The following is a 13,003-nucleotide window of genomic DNA, read 5'->3' on the forward strand; positions in this document are numbered from 1 at the left end:
GCTGATTTGGGTGGGAAGACACTTTAAGCCCATCCAGTCCCATCCCCTGCCATGTCCAGGGACACCTTCCACTATCCCAGGTTGCTCCAAGCCCTGTCCAACCTGGCCTTGGACACTTCCAGGGGCAGCCACAGCTTTTCTGGGCAACCTGTGCTCACCGTGCTCACAGGGAGGAATTTCTTCTCAATATTTGGTATTTACTGTTATTTAAAAATGTTTGTTTTCTTATGAGAAACCCTTTTCTTATAGGCAAAACAACCAATAATTTTGAGCTTTTCACTCCCTGGTGCTTCTCTTTTCTAGGGGCTGGGAGTTCTGTGAGGTCCAGTAAAACCAGGCTTTGTTCTGGCTCACCCTGCCCACAAGCAGAAACCCTAAATATTTGTGGCGAGCTCAGCTTGGTGGGTTTCTTTGCCTTGCAGGGACTTCAGGATTGGCACAACCCAGATCTCAGGGGCTCAAATATAATCTGCAGCAGGTAAACTGGCAGTTTGCACTGGCCCTGCTCAGGGGAAACAGATCTGTTTCTAATGGGAGGAGAAAAAAAAAAGTGGCTTTGCCTTGTGAGGCTCCCCAGTGTAATGGTGTTGCACTCTGATTTAGCAGCACAAAAAGCCCTGATGCTGCAGAGGCAGATTTAGGAGCACCTCTGGCTAGCCCAATTCCCTTTGCTCTGGAAGTAGGGAGAGAACTGGAAGGGCAAAAGTGAGAAAATTCATGGGTTGAGATAATGACAGCTCAATAAGGGCACTAAAAGCTGTGTACAAGCAAATAAACACAAGGAACACATTCCCCACTCCCCGTGGGCAGGTGCTCAGCCTTTCCCAGGAAAGCCAGGCTCCATCACACAGGCAGGTGACTCAGGAAGGGAAATGCCACCACTCCAAGAATCCTTCTCTTCCTCCTCCTTCCCCCAGCTCTGTATGGCAAGCACAGCCCCATCCCAGCTCCTCTGAGAGAAATCAACTCTACCCCTTCCCAAACCAGCACAAATATATTGCTTTACAACTGGCTGTAATTTGGCACAGATCAGCTCCTTGCATTCCTTCCTCTGAGATTTTTCCCTCCGTGCATTCCTGGCCCTGCCTGCCTGTGAATTGACTGCCAAGCTCTCCTCTGGGAGATGTAACTCTGGGTCTGTTTAGATGAGCTTCTCTCCTTTTGTGTTCATCTGCATGTAAGCTCTAAGTGCTTTATTGTTTTCCAAGCACAGCTATTGATTTTTGGGAAAATAACTAAGAAAGCATTAATTTATAACTTCCCTGTTGCTCAAAAGGAGCAAATGACTTTTCTACCATATCAACATAACTCTAAAAAAAGACACAGACTTTCAATAAATACCAAAAAGATATAAATGCCAGGAGTAAAAAGCAGTGAGGAGGCTGTGTGGGGGGTGGTCCTCTATAACCAAGTTGGTCATGGAATTCCAGAATGATTTGAGTAGGAAGGAACCTCAAAGCCCATCCAGTTCCTTCCACTCCTGCCATGGACAGGGACAACTTCCACTATCCCAGGTTGCTCCAAGCCCCATCCAGTCTGGCCCTGGACACTTCCAGGGATCCAGGGGCAGCCACAGCTTCTCTGGGCACCCTGTGCCAGGGCCTCACCACTCTCACAGGGAAGAATTTCTTCCCAAAATCCCATCTAACCCTACCCCCTGGCAGTGGGAAGCCATTTCCCCTTGTCCTGTCACTCCAAACCTTTGCCCACAGTCTCTCTCCATGTTTCCTGTTGGCTCCTTCAGGCAGTGGAAGGCCACAAGAAGGCCACAATGAGGTCACCTGAAAACCTTCTTTTTGCCAGGCTGGACAATCCCAAATTGCCCAGCCTTTCCCCATAGGGGAGCTATTCCTGGAAGTCCATCAGGATGCTTATAGAGGGTGTGTAAGGAGAGGTTGAAGGAGATGCTCAGAACAGCAGAGAAAAAGGGAATCAGGTCACTGTCTCTCCCTATTTAAGAGTTTCTTGTTAAAGCTGACCCAGGCTAGTTTGGGTGATGCTGAGAGCACATACAGAAATATAATGTTACTATATAATGATATTATCATATGTATTATAATATTCATATATTTTGTGGTGAATGGCAATTTGTGCATGGGATTCTTGCCTTCAGGTCCTTACTCCTCTTTTGAATGGCACTTCTGCCCAATGCAGATAGTACAGATCCAGCCCAGTGGCTGGCTGGGCTCCTGGAGAACAGTGCCCAAGCAGCCACATCAATGCTCCCCTGCTCTGGGGGGAGAAGTTGTGGCTGCTCCTGGATCCCTGGAAGTGTCCAAGGCCAGCCTGGACAGGGCTTGGAGCAGCCTGGTCTAGTGGAAGGTGTCCCTGCACGTGGCAGGGAGTGGAATGGGATGGGTTTTATGATCCTCCCCACCCAAAGCATACCATGATCCTGTGATCTATGTCCCAGTGAAACCAACCTGAGCAAGCAGACCAGAGGCCAAGGGTGGTGAGACTTTCTCCATGACTCTGGGGATTGTCCTGTGGTGTTTGAGCCCCAGAGGTTGTTGTGTGTGTGTTGGTTGTGGAGAAGGGAAGGGAAGGCCTGACTTTTCCCCAGTCCCATCCCTGGGAGCTGGGGGCCTCCTTCTGCTTATGTGACACTGTGGGGTGATTTCGGCCTCCCCTGGCCATGCCACCTATCCCTTGGAGATGCAGGAGGTCCAGGCACAGGCTCTGCCTCCAGACTCCCATTTTTCTATGGAAAACAGGCTCCCATAGAGGGCAATGCAGAGCAGCAGTAGCAGCACTTTGGCTGCTCCCTGTGTTTAGTGTTAGTATGTGAGAAGCACCCAGCAGTCTCAGTCCAAGCCCCAGCTGTGGACCAGCTGTGGCAGGTGTGACTCTGCTTACTGTCTCATGAGCAGACTTTTGGGGACACAAACTCCCATCCCGGGCTGGCAGTGGCACCTGGAGCAGGGAATGGGCAGAGTCCTGGTGGGATGCTCAGCCTGCAGCATCCAGTGGGGTACAAAGAGATTGGCCTCAGTCCATATGGAATTAAGGGGCAGGATGAGGCTGCTCCAGGCTGTAAGTTTCTGCTGGAGTGAGCTCCATGGAAAAATCTCCTCCTAAATCTGTGCCAAGAGTCTCAGTAGGGCATTAGGGCAATGGGGAGAACTGGGGCAGGATGGGGACGTTTCCATGTTATGGATAAGATAAAAACTGGGGTGGAACTTTTAATAACTGCTATCTCTGTCCTGGTGTTTCTGCATCCTCCCAGTGCCCTGGGAAGGGAGGGAGGAATGGACCACCATGTAATCACGGACTCATTTGGGATGGAGGGGACCCCGAAGATCACCTATTTCCAATGGGCAGGGATGCCACGGATCTGCTGGATGGGTGGACGGATGTGTTCACCCGCAGAGGAGCTGCCAGCGCTTGAGCTGTGTGCTGTCCACCCCAATTCCTTGCAGGTCACCTGCAAACGATGGACCCGAGCGGTGTTTGCCGAAGGGGAGGATTCGTCACCGAGGGGTGTGCCGGGACACGTGGGCTCCTCACCCACGTCATTGCCCCAGGGATGTTTTTCAGAACTGGAACCCTCCTGGCATTTTTAGGCTCTTATCATCTGATAAGCCCTGGGTATCTCGCTGCCTTCCCGTGGGCGCTGTTTGCTCTGCCTGCGGCAGCATTAGCGGCTCTCGCATCCTCCGCCAGCCCTCCCAGCAGGAATCACGTACCCGGGGGCAGGATCTCTGCACCCTGCCGAGGGGTGAGGGGCTGCCCCCGAGCTGGCCCGGAGCTAATGGGAGCACCCTTGAATGTTCCTGGCTGATTTTGAAGAGGTGGCTGGATTTTTGGTGCCATCACAGGCTGCCGGAGGGATGCACCGAGCGCTTTTTTGGTGGTTTCTAAGCTCTGCTGGTGGAGAGAGGTGGGGGTTTGGGTGGAAAATGGGGGTGGGGGGGGTGGGGGGGTTGTCATGTTCGCATGAGTGCAACACGTGGTGATGCCAGCACTCATGCTGGCTGGACAAAGCTTCCAGCTCTCCTGGCATTTCTGGATTCACAGCTTGGCCAAAAGTAGGGAGAGAAAGGAAAATAAGAGAAGAGCTGCAAAGAACCTGATTGCTGTTGGTGCTGGAGCCGGGGTCACATCCCAGCTGGATGCTCTGGTGTCCTCACATGGGCTGAGCAGCTCTGCATCAGGGGGAAAGCACTGGGGAGTTTTCTTGGATGCCACAGCCCCACCTCTTGCAAATTCTGCTGGCCAAACACAGGATGGCCACTGGAGTTCACAGCCCTTAGGCTCCAGAGCCAGGAAAGCTCTGGGGGAATCTTTCCAGTCTGAGCTGGGTCACCCAGTCTTGCTCCTGTGCCCCTCAAGGCATCCTGCTGGGACCGAGCAGAGGCTCTGGGGGATCGGGGAACCTGTCAGGCCGTGCTTCAGGATGTGCGGCGTTATTCGGGAGGTGCCTGTGTAGAAAGCCCCGTCGTTGCCTTCCTTGGAAGTATCCAGAGCACTGATTCCACTCAGCAAAGTTCTTCCTTGCCCTGTAAGATCCTCCCTAAGTGCGGATCTAGACACAAGGAGAAAAGGCTGAATGTGCTACAAGCCACCCCCAAAAAGTGTCTTTTCCCAGTCCCGCCCATCCTTTGTGACGCTGGCAGAGCGGGGAGCTCACCTTTGGCCACCGGAGGGACCTCGCACTGCCCACCGCTGGGAGAGCACAGCCCCGGCCGAGCCTTATCTGGGCACCCCGGGAATGCAAACAGCAGAGCTGGAGCACAGCGAGCCATGAGCCCTGCCAGGGCAGGACACGGCGGGGAGGCAGCGCAGCTCCTCGGGCTCTCCATCGCCTGTTCATCCCTCCCAGCGGGGCTTCCCAGCAGCCTGCACACCTCACCTGCTCTTGGCAGCCCTCAGGTGAGCTTTGCTCTATCCCTAAACCTGTTGAGCTGGAGAATGGGGAGGCAGGTGTGGCGCAGCACGGTGAGAAGCCCCTTCATTTGCATCAGATCGGCTGCATTAATTAATCTGCCGTGAATTCGGTATATTCCTCTTGCAGGTTTTCCATTAGAAAGCGCTTTCCGAACGTGCCTGGTGTTAAATGTGACCAAGTCGGGGTTCAAGAGCGTGCCCGTGCATTAGCTTGATTGCAGTTGTAATTTCCTCGAGCAAATCCCATAGAGACTCAAAAATAAACCGGTGTGTGTTCATGACACCCTGTTTGTGTGGAAATCAGGGACTGGCCTGGGGTTATTCCCAGAAGGAGGGTGGGTGTATCCCAAAGGCAAATCCTGCCGGCTCTCAGAGGAAAGCGGCAGAGAGGGGACAGGAAAGAGGATGGAGGTCTCTGCTTTGAATCCCAGGGATTTCAGGGATTCCAGGAGCTGTGGGGATGCGAATTCAGTGGCAGTGGGGTTTGCCAGAGGACTGTGAGATGTGCAATATCTGCTTGTGGTGCTTGAACTGCAGTTTGTGATGCAGCTCTCGCTTTGGAGAGCCTAAAACTGAAATGAGCTTTGGGCTCAAGGGCTAGGTAAACTGCAAGATGCGGGTGCTGGGATAATTTATTTATCTGCTTATTTATTTATTTATTTATTTAAAAATCCTTTTTAGCAAACAAGGAGTTTTAGTCCTTGTTCAAGCTGAGCCCGAGTCCCTGCGGGGCTGGTGATGCCCTGTGGGCTGTCCTGGGGTGTGATATGCCCAAGGTGCAGGGCCAGGACCCAGCAGCATCATTGCCCCTCTTTGGTGGCACAATCCAACTGTATTGCCAGCACGTGTGTCTCACGGCCACCTTGAGGAATTATCACCGGCAGGAACCTCCCTTGTAGTCTCCCAGCCGTTCTCATCCTGCACTTGAAACACGGAAATTGCCCCAAGGAAAGAAATCTCTTTACAAGATGGGCCATCAAGGCAGCAGCCGCATCCCCGGAATTATCACACTCAGCAGGGTAATCTATTCAATGGCCGGGATTTATTTTTAACATTCAGCTCCGCAGTCCTTTTAACTCGAGCAGGGAAGGGAACATTTTGATAACAGCAGCCTCCAGGTCAAATGTGATGAGAATTCATAACTCGCTACACAGGGGTTTTGGAAAACCAACCAAGCAAAACAATTTCCCGGAATGAGCCGATGAAGATCTGTGTTTCTCTTCACAATGCCGTGCACAGAGCAGGGAGGTGTTGGAGTGGCTCCTCATTCTCTGCCCACAATTTGCAAATAAAATGCCTCCTGGACTGTTTTAAATTTGAAGGACTATTGCAAGCACGGCTTTGCTGGGCTGCTCATAAAGACCTGAGACATCGGATCTGTCGGCCATCAAAGGAGAAATATGAATCCAGTAATGGGAATGTCCTCATGGTCCCAACTCTAATCAAAGCAAAGCCGAGGGTTGCTGCTTCGGGAGAGTGGCATCGAGATTTAAAGAGCAACAGAGGGACTCCAGTCCCTGGTCAGCCCTGGAGCAGCAGCAGGAATGATTTACAGGGACATGGAGTGGCAGGACAGGGGAATGGCTTTAACTGCCACAGGTTAGATGGGATTTGGGGAAGGAATTCCTTCCTGTGAAGATGATGGGACCCTGGATCTCGGTGCCCAGAGAAGCTGTGTCTGCCCCAGGATCTCTGGAAGTGTTCCTGGCCAGCTTGGGTGCAGCTTGGAGCACCCTGGCTAGTGGAAGGTGTTCCTGTCTCAAGGGTACAGGAGCACCGTTGGGTGCCCCCCAGGACTGGGATGAACCGGGTCAGATTGGAAGGATCCCCCTGAGCTTTCTCGGCCCTGGTGTCTAAAGGGGTGTGAACTCCAGTGGGAGGGGATTGGAACAAAATGAGCTCTAATGTCCCTTCCAACCCAAACCACCCTGGGTTGGGAAAAAAAAACTATCTGGCCAAGCCAAGGCTGTGACAGAGCTGCCACTTTTTCTTTTTGCTTTCTTTTCAAATGGCCAGAGTAAATTAACTGCACCTATCTGACATCAAGAGGCAGGTGGGAAAGGTGGGAGGAAATTTGGAGACTGAGCACTGTGGTTTATTTTAATGTCAGTGCTGGTGTCTCCGGAGCCCTGTGGGGCTGGGCTGGGTTGGGCTGGACATGTGTGTTCCACCTGAGCCCCACGGGGCAGCACAGGCTGCCTTATCTGCAGCCTCGGGAGCACGGCCTTTCCAAACCACAGATATTTGCTCTCCATTCCCTGTCTTCCGCTCTAATTCCATATCTGCAGGGAGGCCCCAGCTGCTGCCACTCACAGCAGAGTGTAGAGTGCAGGGAGAACGAGAGAAACTGGGAATGGGATTGGAAAAGTTAGCATAGGATATGGAATCCCAGAATGGTTTGGGTTGGAGGGGAACTTGAAGCTCATCCAGTGCCACCCCTGCTACGGGCAGGGACACCTTCCAGTAGCCCAGGTTGCTCCAGCCTGGCCTTGAGCACTTCCAGGGATGGGGCAGCTACAGCTGCTCTGGACAACCTGTGCTGGGCCTAACCACCCTCACACCCAAGAATTTCTTCCCAAACTCTTGCGCTGTCATGGGATTCCAGGATGTGATGAGAAACCCTGGGCAGTTGGAATGGAAAACAACTAAATCTGTCATGCAGCACGGGAAGCAGCACTGATGGGAACAGTCACTGCTTTAATATTTAATTTGATGAGATCCAGCTCTGAGAAATGGACGGGGAGCAGCCACAGCTCCAAGTGCAAGCTCGGCTCTGGCAGGGAATTTCCATGGGGTTTGCTCTGCTCCAGACTTATCTGTATTCTGGAAAGGTGACATGGAATGAGGCTCATTAATTATCCCAGCACACAGAGCTGTGTTTCCTGCCATTCCTTTCAATCAATCAAGCTCTGGACACTTTCAGGGCCTCTTGGACATTGGGTTGTCATTGCAGGTGTGTCCCCTATGCAGGAGCCTGGTGCCTGATCCCTGCAGAGCCACTCAGGTGCAACCAGGTGGCATTTCAGGAGGGAATTCCCTTGTGTCACCAGACAGTGTGGTGCAGATCCCATTCCATGCTATCTCTTACCACCAGGAACTCCCCGTGGCTGTGTGGCCTCATGTCCTGGTGGGATTGGGAGGGCGGAGCTGTGCCAGGCACAGGATGGGTCTCACCAAACTTGTCCCTTCTTTGTCCTTTTAGGTGGATCCCATACCTTTCCTGGGACTGAGACTGAGCCAGCAGCAGAGCTGGTTTTCCCCCTTGCACTGTTCTCACACCTCCAGAAATCCCTTTGCATGCTCCAGACGGTTTGGGTGTCCTCACCAAGGAGTTGGGCTTTGCAGGAGTCCAGGAGTCACCGCCAGGGCAAGAAAAGGTGCTGGAAATGTAGATTTGTCAGGACTATAATCCGGGTAGGTCATATTTCCTTCCTTGTATGAAACCACTGCTTCTCTCTGGTCCATCACAAGACTCCATCCCTGCAGGACACAAATCCCTCACATCCCTCAGAAGGGACAGATTGGGGAAAAGCCTTTGGTATGCTGATGTTTTAGCTCTGAGTGACAAACCCTGAATTGTAAGCACAACCTTCCCCCTCACAGCCCCCTTGGGCACCTAATTCTACGGGCACATTTGGCTCCACAGATTCCCTGGGACAGGCACGTGTTGGAATGGCACTGCAGTGCTTGAGAACAGTTCCCCACACCAGCCTGCCCCAGGGATGGTCTTGGGGCTCCTTGCCTTGGTATGGTGACCCTTCTCGCCTGCTCTCCCTGGGTCCTTCCCTCTCTGCCAAGCCCACGCCTGCACCATGGGACACAGCTGCCCATCCCTTCTCCAAGACCTCTTCTGGTTCCCCCTACCTGGCTGGAGCCAAGCAGGTGGGACCCCAGGTCTTCATCCCAGGGGGAAGAGCCCTCTGTACACATAGAAGGATTGTCACCAGGCTTGTCTCCAAACTGCCTTCGCCTTCCACCATCCAAAGCCATTTCCCAGTCCTGCTAAGCAATAACTGGCTCCTCCTTTTGCTGTTCCTTGTCTCTCCTTAGCACCCATGTCGGAGGCACGCCCCCAAATGCTCCAGGAAAGAAAGAATGTTGAGGAAAATCCAGATATGCCTCTGTTTCTGCTTTGTCTCGGGCATTTTGTACGAGATCTCCCTCTTGTCCAGCTGTGTCTTCTCCTACTTGCCAATGGCCCAGCACTACCTGACACCTGAGCAGGTGCTGAACCTTGGCAAAAGCATCATTTTCCTGGAGACGACGGAGCGCCTGGAGCCGCCCCCGCTGGTGTCGTGCTCCGTGGAATCCGCTGCCCGGATTTATCAGGACAGGCCCATCATCCTCTTCATGAGGGGACTCACCAACGAGACAGCCTTGGACATGAACACCAGCTACGCAGCCTTCTCCCTCTTGTCTTCCATGAAGAATGTCTTCATTTTCCCTCTCCAAATGGAAACAGTCTTCCAGGAGACCCCTCTGCTCCAGTGGTACAACCAGGTGAGTATCAAAACAAGTGGAAAACAGGAAAAGAGTTGTAACTAGGGGTGGGAAAAGGCTTTAAAAGGAATGAGGAATGCAGGACCATGTGAAATTAGTGATTTTTATGGTTTTGGTTGGGAACAGATTCGTTTTGGCCGCGTTTTGCTGTGTGTTCATCTCTCTGTTTATGGCATACATGGTCGGCCTTATCTGGAGAATCGGATTTTTGGCAAAGGAAACATCAGTAAAAATAGATTGCAGACGTGTTTTGAGAAAACAGCCTTAATAATCTTCCCCAACAGAAGCTGGCTGAACAAAATGTGCTGCCTGAGCACTTGATAGAGCTGCCTTGCTCTGACAGAGCCTGCAGGAAATAAGAGATAGGAGGGAGATTTCAGGTTCTATAACAGCAACATGCAAAGCTAAGGTGGGATCTGGTGAGCTCCACCCTGGAAAAGGTTCCTGGCTAACTGCCCACAAATAGCTTTCGTCAAACTGCTTGGGAAGGGCAGGCAGATTTCCTCCAAACTCTTTCTTCTCCAGAGAAAAAGTGACTCCAAATGCTAACAAATGCTAACAAATGCCGATGAAAAGCCTTCAGCCTGGTTCAAAGAGCTGGGAGGGATCCGGGAGTGTGTTAAGTGGGTTGTGTCCCACTGCAATAGCAGTGAATGACTCATGGAGGCATTGGTTTAACACTGTAGGTGCCATCAAACCACCTGGGAAGTGTTCCTGCACTCCTAATGCTAACAAAGCCCTGCTCTGCTCCAGCTCCTTATCTTATCCCAGTAAAATTCAACGGCTGGAGGCAGCAAAAGCTGTCAGTGACATTTGCAGCCACGCAGGTGCAGGTTTATGGTGCCATTTGCAGCCCCGGTGATGGATTGGATCTGTTCCCTGCTGTCAGCATCACATCTCATCTTCCCCACTCCGCAGGTGGTCCCGGAGCAGGAGAAGAACTGGGTGCACGTCAGCTCGGACGCCAGCAGACTGGCGCTCATCTGGAAGTACGGGGGCATCTACATGGACACGGATGTCATCTCCATCCGGCCCATCCCCCAGGAGAGCTTCCTGGCGGCGCAGAAGTCGCGCTTCTCCAGCAACGGGATCTTCGGCTTCCCTGCCCGCCACAAGTTCATCTGGGACTGCATGGAGAACTTCGTTCTCAAGTACAACGGCAACATCTGGGGCAACCAGGGCCCCTTCTTGATGACAAGGATGCTCAAAACTCTCTGCAACCTCACAGATTTCCAGGGCACTGAGGACCACAGCTGCCAGAACATCTCCTTCCTCAACCCCCAGCGTTTCTACCCCATCCCATACCCAGCCTGGAGCCGGTACTACCAGGTTTGGGATAAAAGCCCCAGTTTCAATCACTCCTACGCGCTGCACCTGTGGAACTTCATGAACCGCAACCGCAAGGTCGTGGTGGCCGGCAGCAACACCCTGGCTGAGAAACTCTACAAAACCTACTGCCCCACCACCTACGAGGACCTGATCCAGAATGCCAAGTACAGGGATCTCCCAGGCCCCGAGGACATTGAGTGACATGGAGCAAGGAGGAGAGGGGTGATCCTTCTACCCAAACACAGTCCCCGCTCTGTCAGTATCCGCCTTTGTAGGAGAAATGAAGAACTTTCCATAACCACCATGTCTGTTCCCTTGGGATACCGAGAACGGTGGTGGGTCTCCATCAGATGTAGCCTCCAAGGACACCTTTGCTTCAGTTCTGTTTCCTGATAGGTGTTCGTGGACCAAGCCTTCCTAAATCCGACAGACCTTGAGCCTTTTCATGAGCTTCTCCAAGGGAAAAGTTCCTAAAGAGATGGATGGCCTCACAGGAGGAAAGTTGTCTCTGCTCCTCTTGGAACTACTGGCAGCTTCCCATGTCAGAAAAGTTGGAAGCACAACTGACTTTGGAATGGAGCCTCCTGGGCAAAAGAGGAGAAGCCTAAACCAGCATCTTCTCCTGGTGTTTTCCTCACATGGACTTTACACCCTACGTTTTTGAGAGGGACTTTAGTGCGAGTGAAAATAAAAGAGTTCCTAAACCATCACTCCTCTAAACTCACTTCTCCCTGAAAAATGAGTCACATTTTCCAAAGGTTCGTGCTCCCACACTTTTATTTTGGCTTTTGCCAGGAAAAAATGGCTCTACCCCATCCTCCCAGGTCAATCCCACCTGTAGAAATTGTGCCTGAAGGGGGTTGCTTAGACACCAAGGAAGGAGAGGGATGGCCCTCCAGATTCCCAAATCCCTCTTAAATAAATGGAATGAGGTGGTCACCCATGGCCAGCTGTGCAAAAATCCCATATAACCCCAAGAGTGAGCAATCCCCTTCCAGATACTCTCTTTCCCAGGATTATGCCAATCCACCCAATTCCTTAAAGAGAAGCCCAGCTTTCAGATTTCTCCTGAGTCTCTCTGAACAGCTGGTTTTAACTTGGGAGCAGAAAGGTGGGGATAAGTCTCCGTCATCCAGTGTTTGCCGTGTGCACAATGCTATCTCCTGCAAACACAGCAGCTGCTGAGCTGGCTGCAGCTCAGAATTTGGGGTTCACTGGGAGAAGGGAGCCCTCTGCACACAGGGTTTGTGTACTCTGTGTTTTGGCCAGGGGCTCCTTCTTGCCCTGTGCTCCTCCAAAGTCACTCTAGCGTAAGGCCAGCCAAGGGCTGGTGATTGTTGGAGCAGGAGCATGACACAAGGGAACACTTCTCTCCTCTCCTCTCCTCTCCTCTCCTCTCCTCTCCTCTCCTCTCCTCTCCTCTCCTCTCCTCTCCTCTCCTCTCCTCTCCTCTCCTCTCCTCTCCTCTCCTCTCCTCTCCTCTCCTCTCCTCTCCTCTCCTCTCCTCTCCTCTCCTCTCCTCTCCTCTCCTCTCCTCTCCTCTCCTCTCCCTGCCCTAGTGTGGCGCTCTCGTGGCTCAGCCCCAGCCAGGAGTTTCATGCTCTTGTGCCGTCCACTCCGGTTTAGCTTTGTTCCACTCTCTGTTAGAGCAGAATTTTCTTGCCCATGGATTTTCCTCCATGACTTTGACCTCCCAGCACTGAGGAGATTCAGGGGAGGTGTGTTACAGCCCAGGAAGTGTTCCCTGTTTCCCACATGGACAGCCCCAATTGCTCCCCACTCCTTTTGACCACCCGCACTCCTTGCTCTGCTCCCATCCTCATCTCTGCTCTCCAGTTTCTCTCTGTCACTGGAAACAAGTGAGGATTTGCCTTTTCTTCCCTATGACTTGACTCTCTGGGAGTGTCCATGAGGGGAGGGATGGGACTGGGGAACTTCACCACTCCAGCTCCCTTCACAAATGAGCTCAAAGAAGAGGCACTTCCAAGGCTCTGCTCTGTTATTTGGTGGCTCCATGAGTCCAATCCCATCCTATTCCTCTCTCCTGCCTGACAGGAGGGGAGGAATCCTGCCAGGAGAGGAAAAACCTTGCCAGGACATGGAGCAAAGCAGGGCACCAAGCACAGCCAATCTCACCATGGGAGGTATCTCTTGTGCTCACTCCTGTGAGTCCCAGGAGAAGCTGGGAAAGAGCAGGAGATGCTGGCTGCATTTGGGGAGGGTCAGGAGGAGGTGGGGAAGCTGCTGGAGCAGGTGCTGAGCAGAGTCTGGGTCTGCAGTACCTGCT

General features: G+C 52.5%; 1 protein-coding gene across 1 annotated transcript; it reads left to right on the plus strand.

Annotated features, from left to right (window-relative positions):
- Positions 1 to 8,115: 8,115 nt before the first annotated feature.
- Positions 8,116 to 10,917, plus strand: A4GNT (alpha-1,4-N-acetylglucosaminyltransferase). Its single transcript, XM_062498788.1, has 3 exons — positions 8,116 to 8,301; positions 8,938 to 9,387; positions 10,306 to 10,917. Exons 1-3 carry the CDS (start codon positions 8,185 to 8,187, stop codon positions 10,915 to 10,917), a joined length of 1,179 nt encoding a protein of 392 aa, XP_062354772.1. The 5' UTR covers positions 8,116 to 8,184.
- Positions 10,918 to 13,003: the final 2,086 nt, after the last annotated feature.

The sequence above is a fragment of the Cinclus cinclus genome, chromosome 10, assembly GCF_963662255.1.
Source record: "Cinclus cinclus chromosome 10, bCinCin1.1, whole genome shotgun sequence".
NCBI lineage: Eukaryota > Metazoa > Chordata > Aves > Passeriformes > Cinclidae > Cinclus > Cinclus cinclus.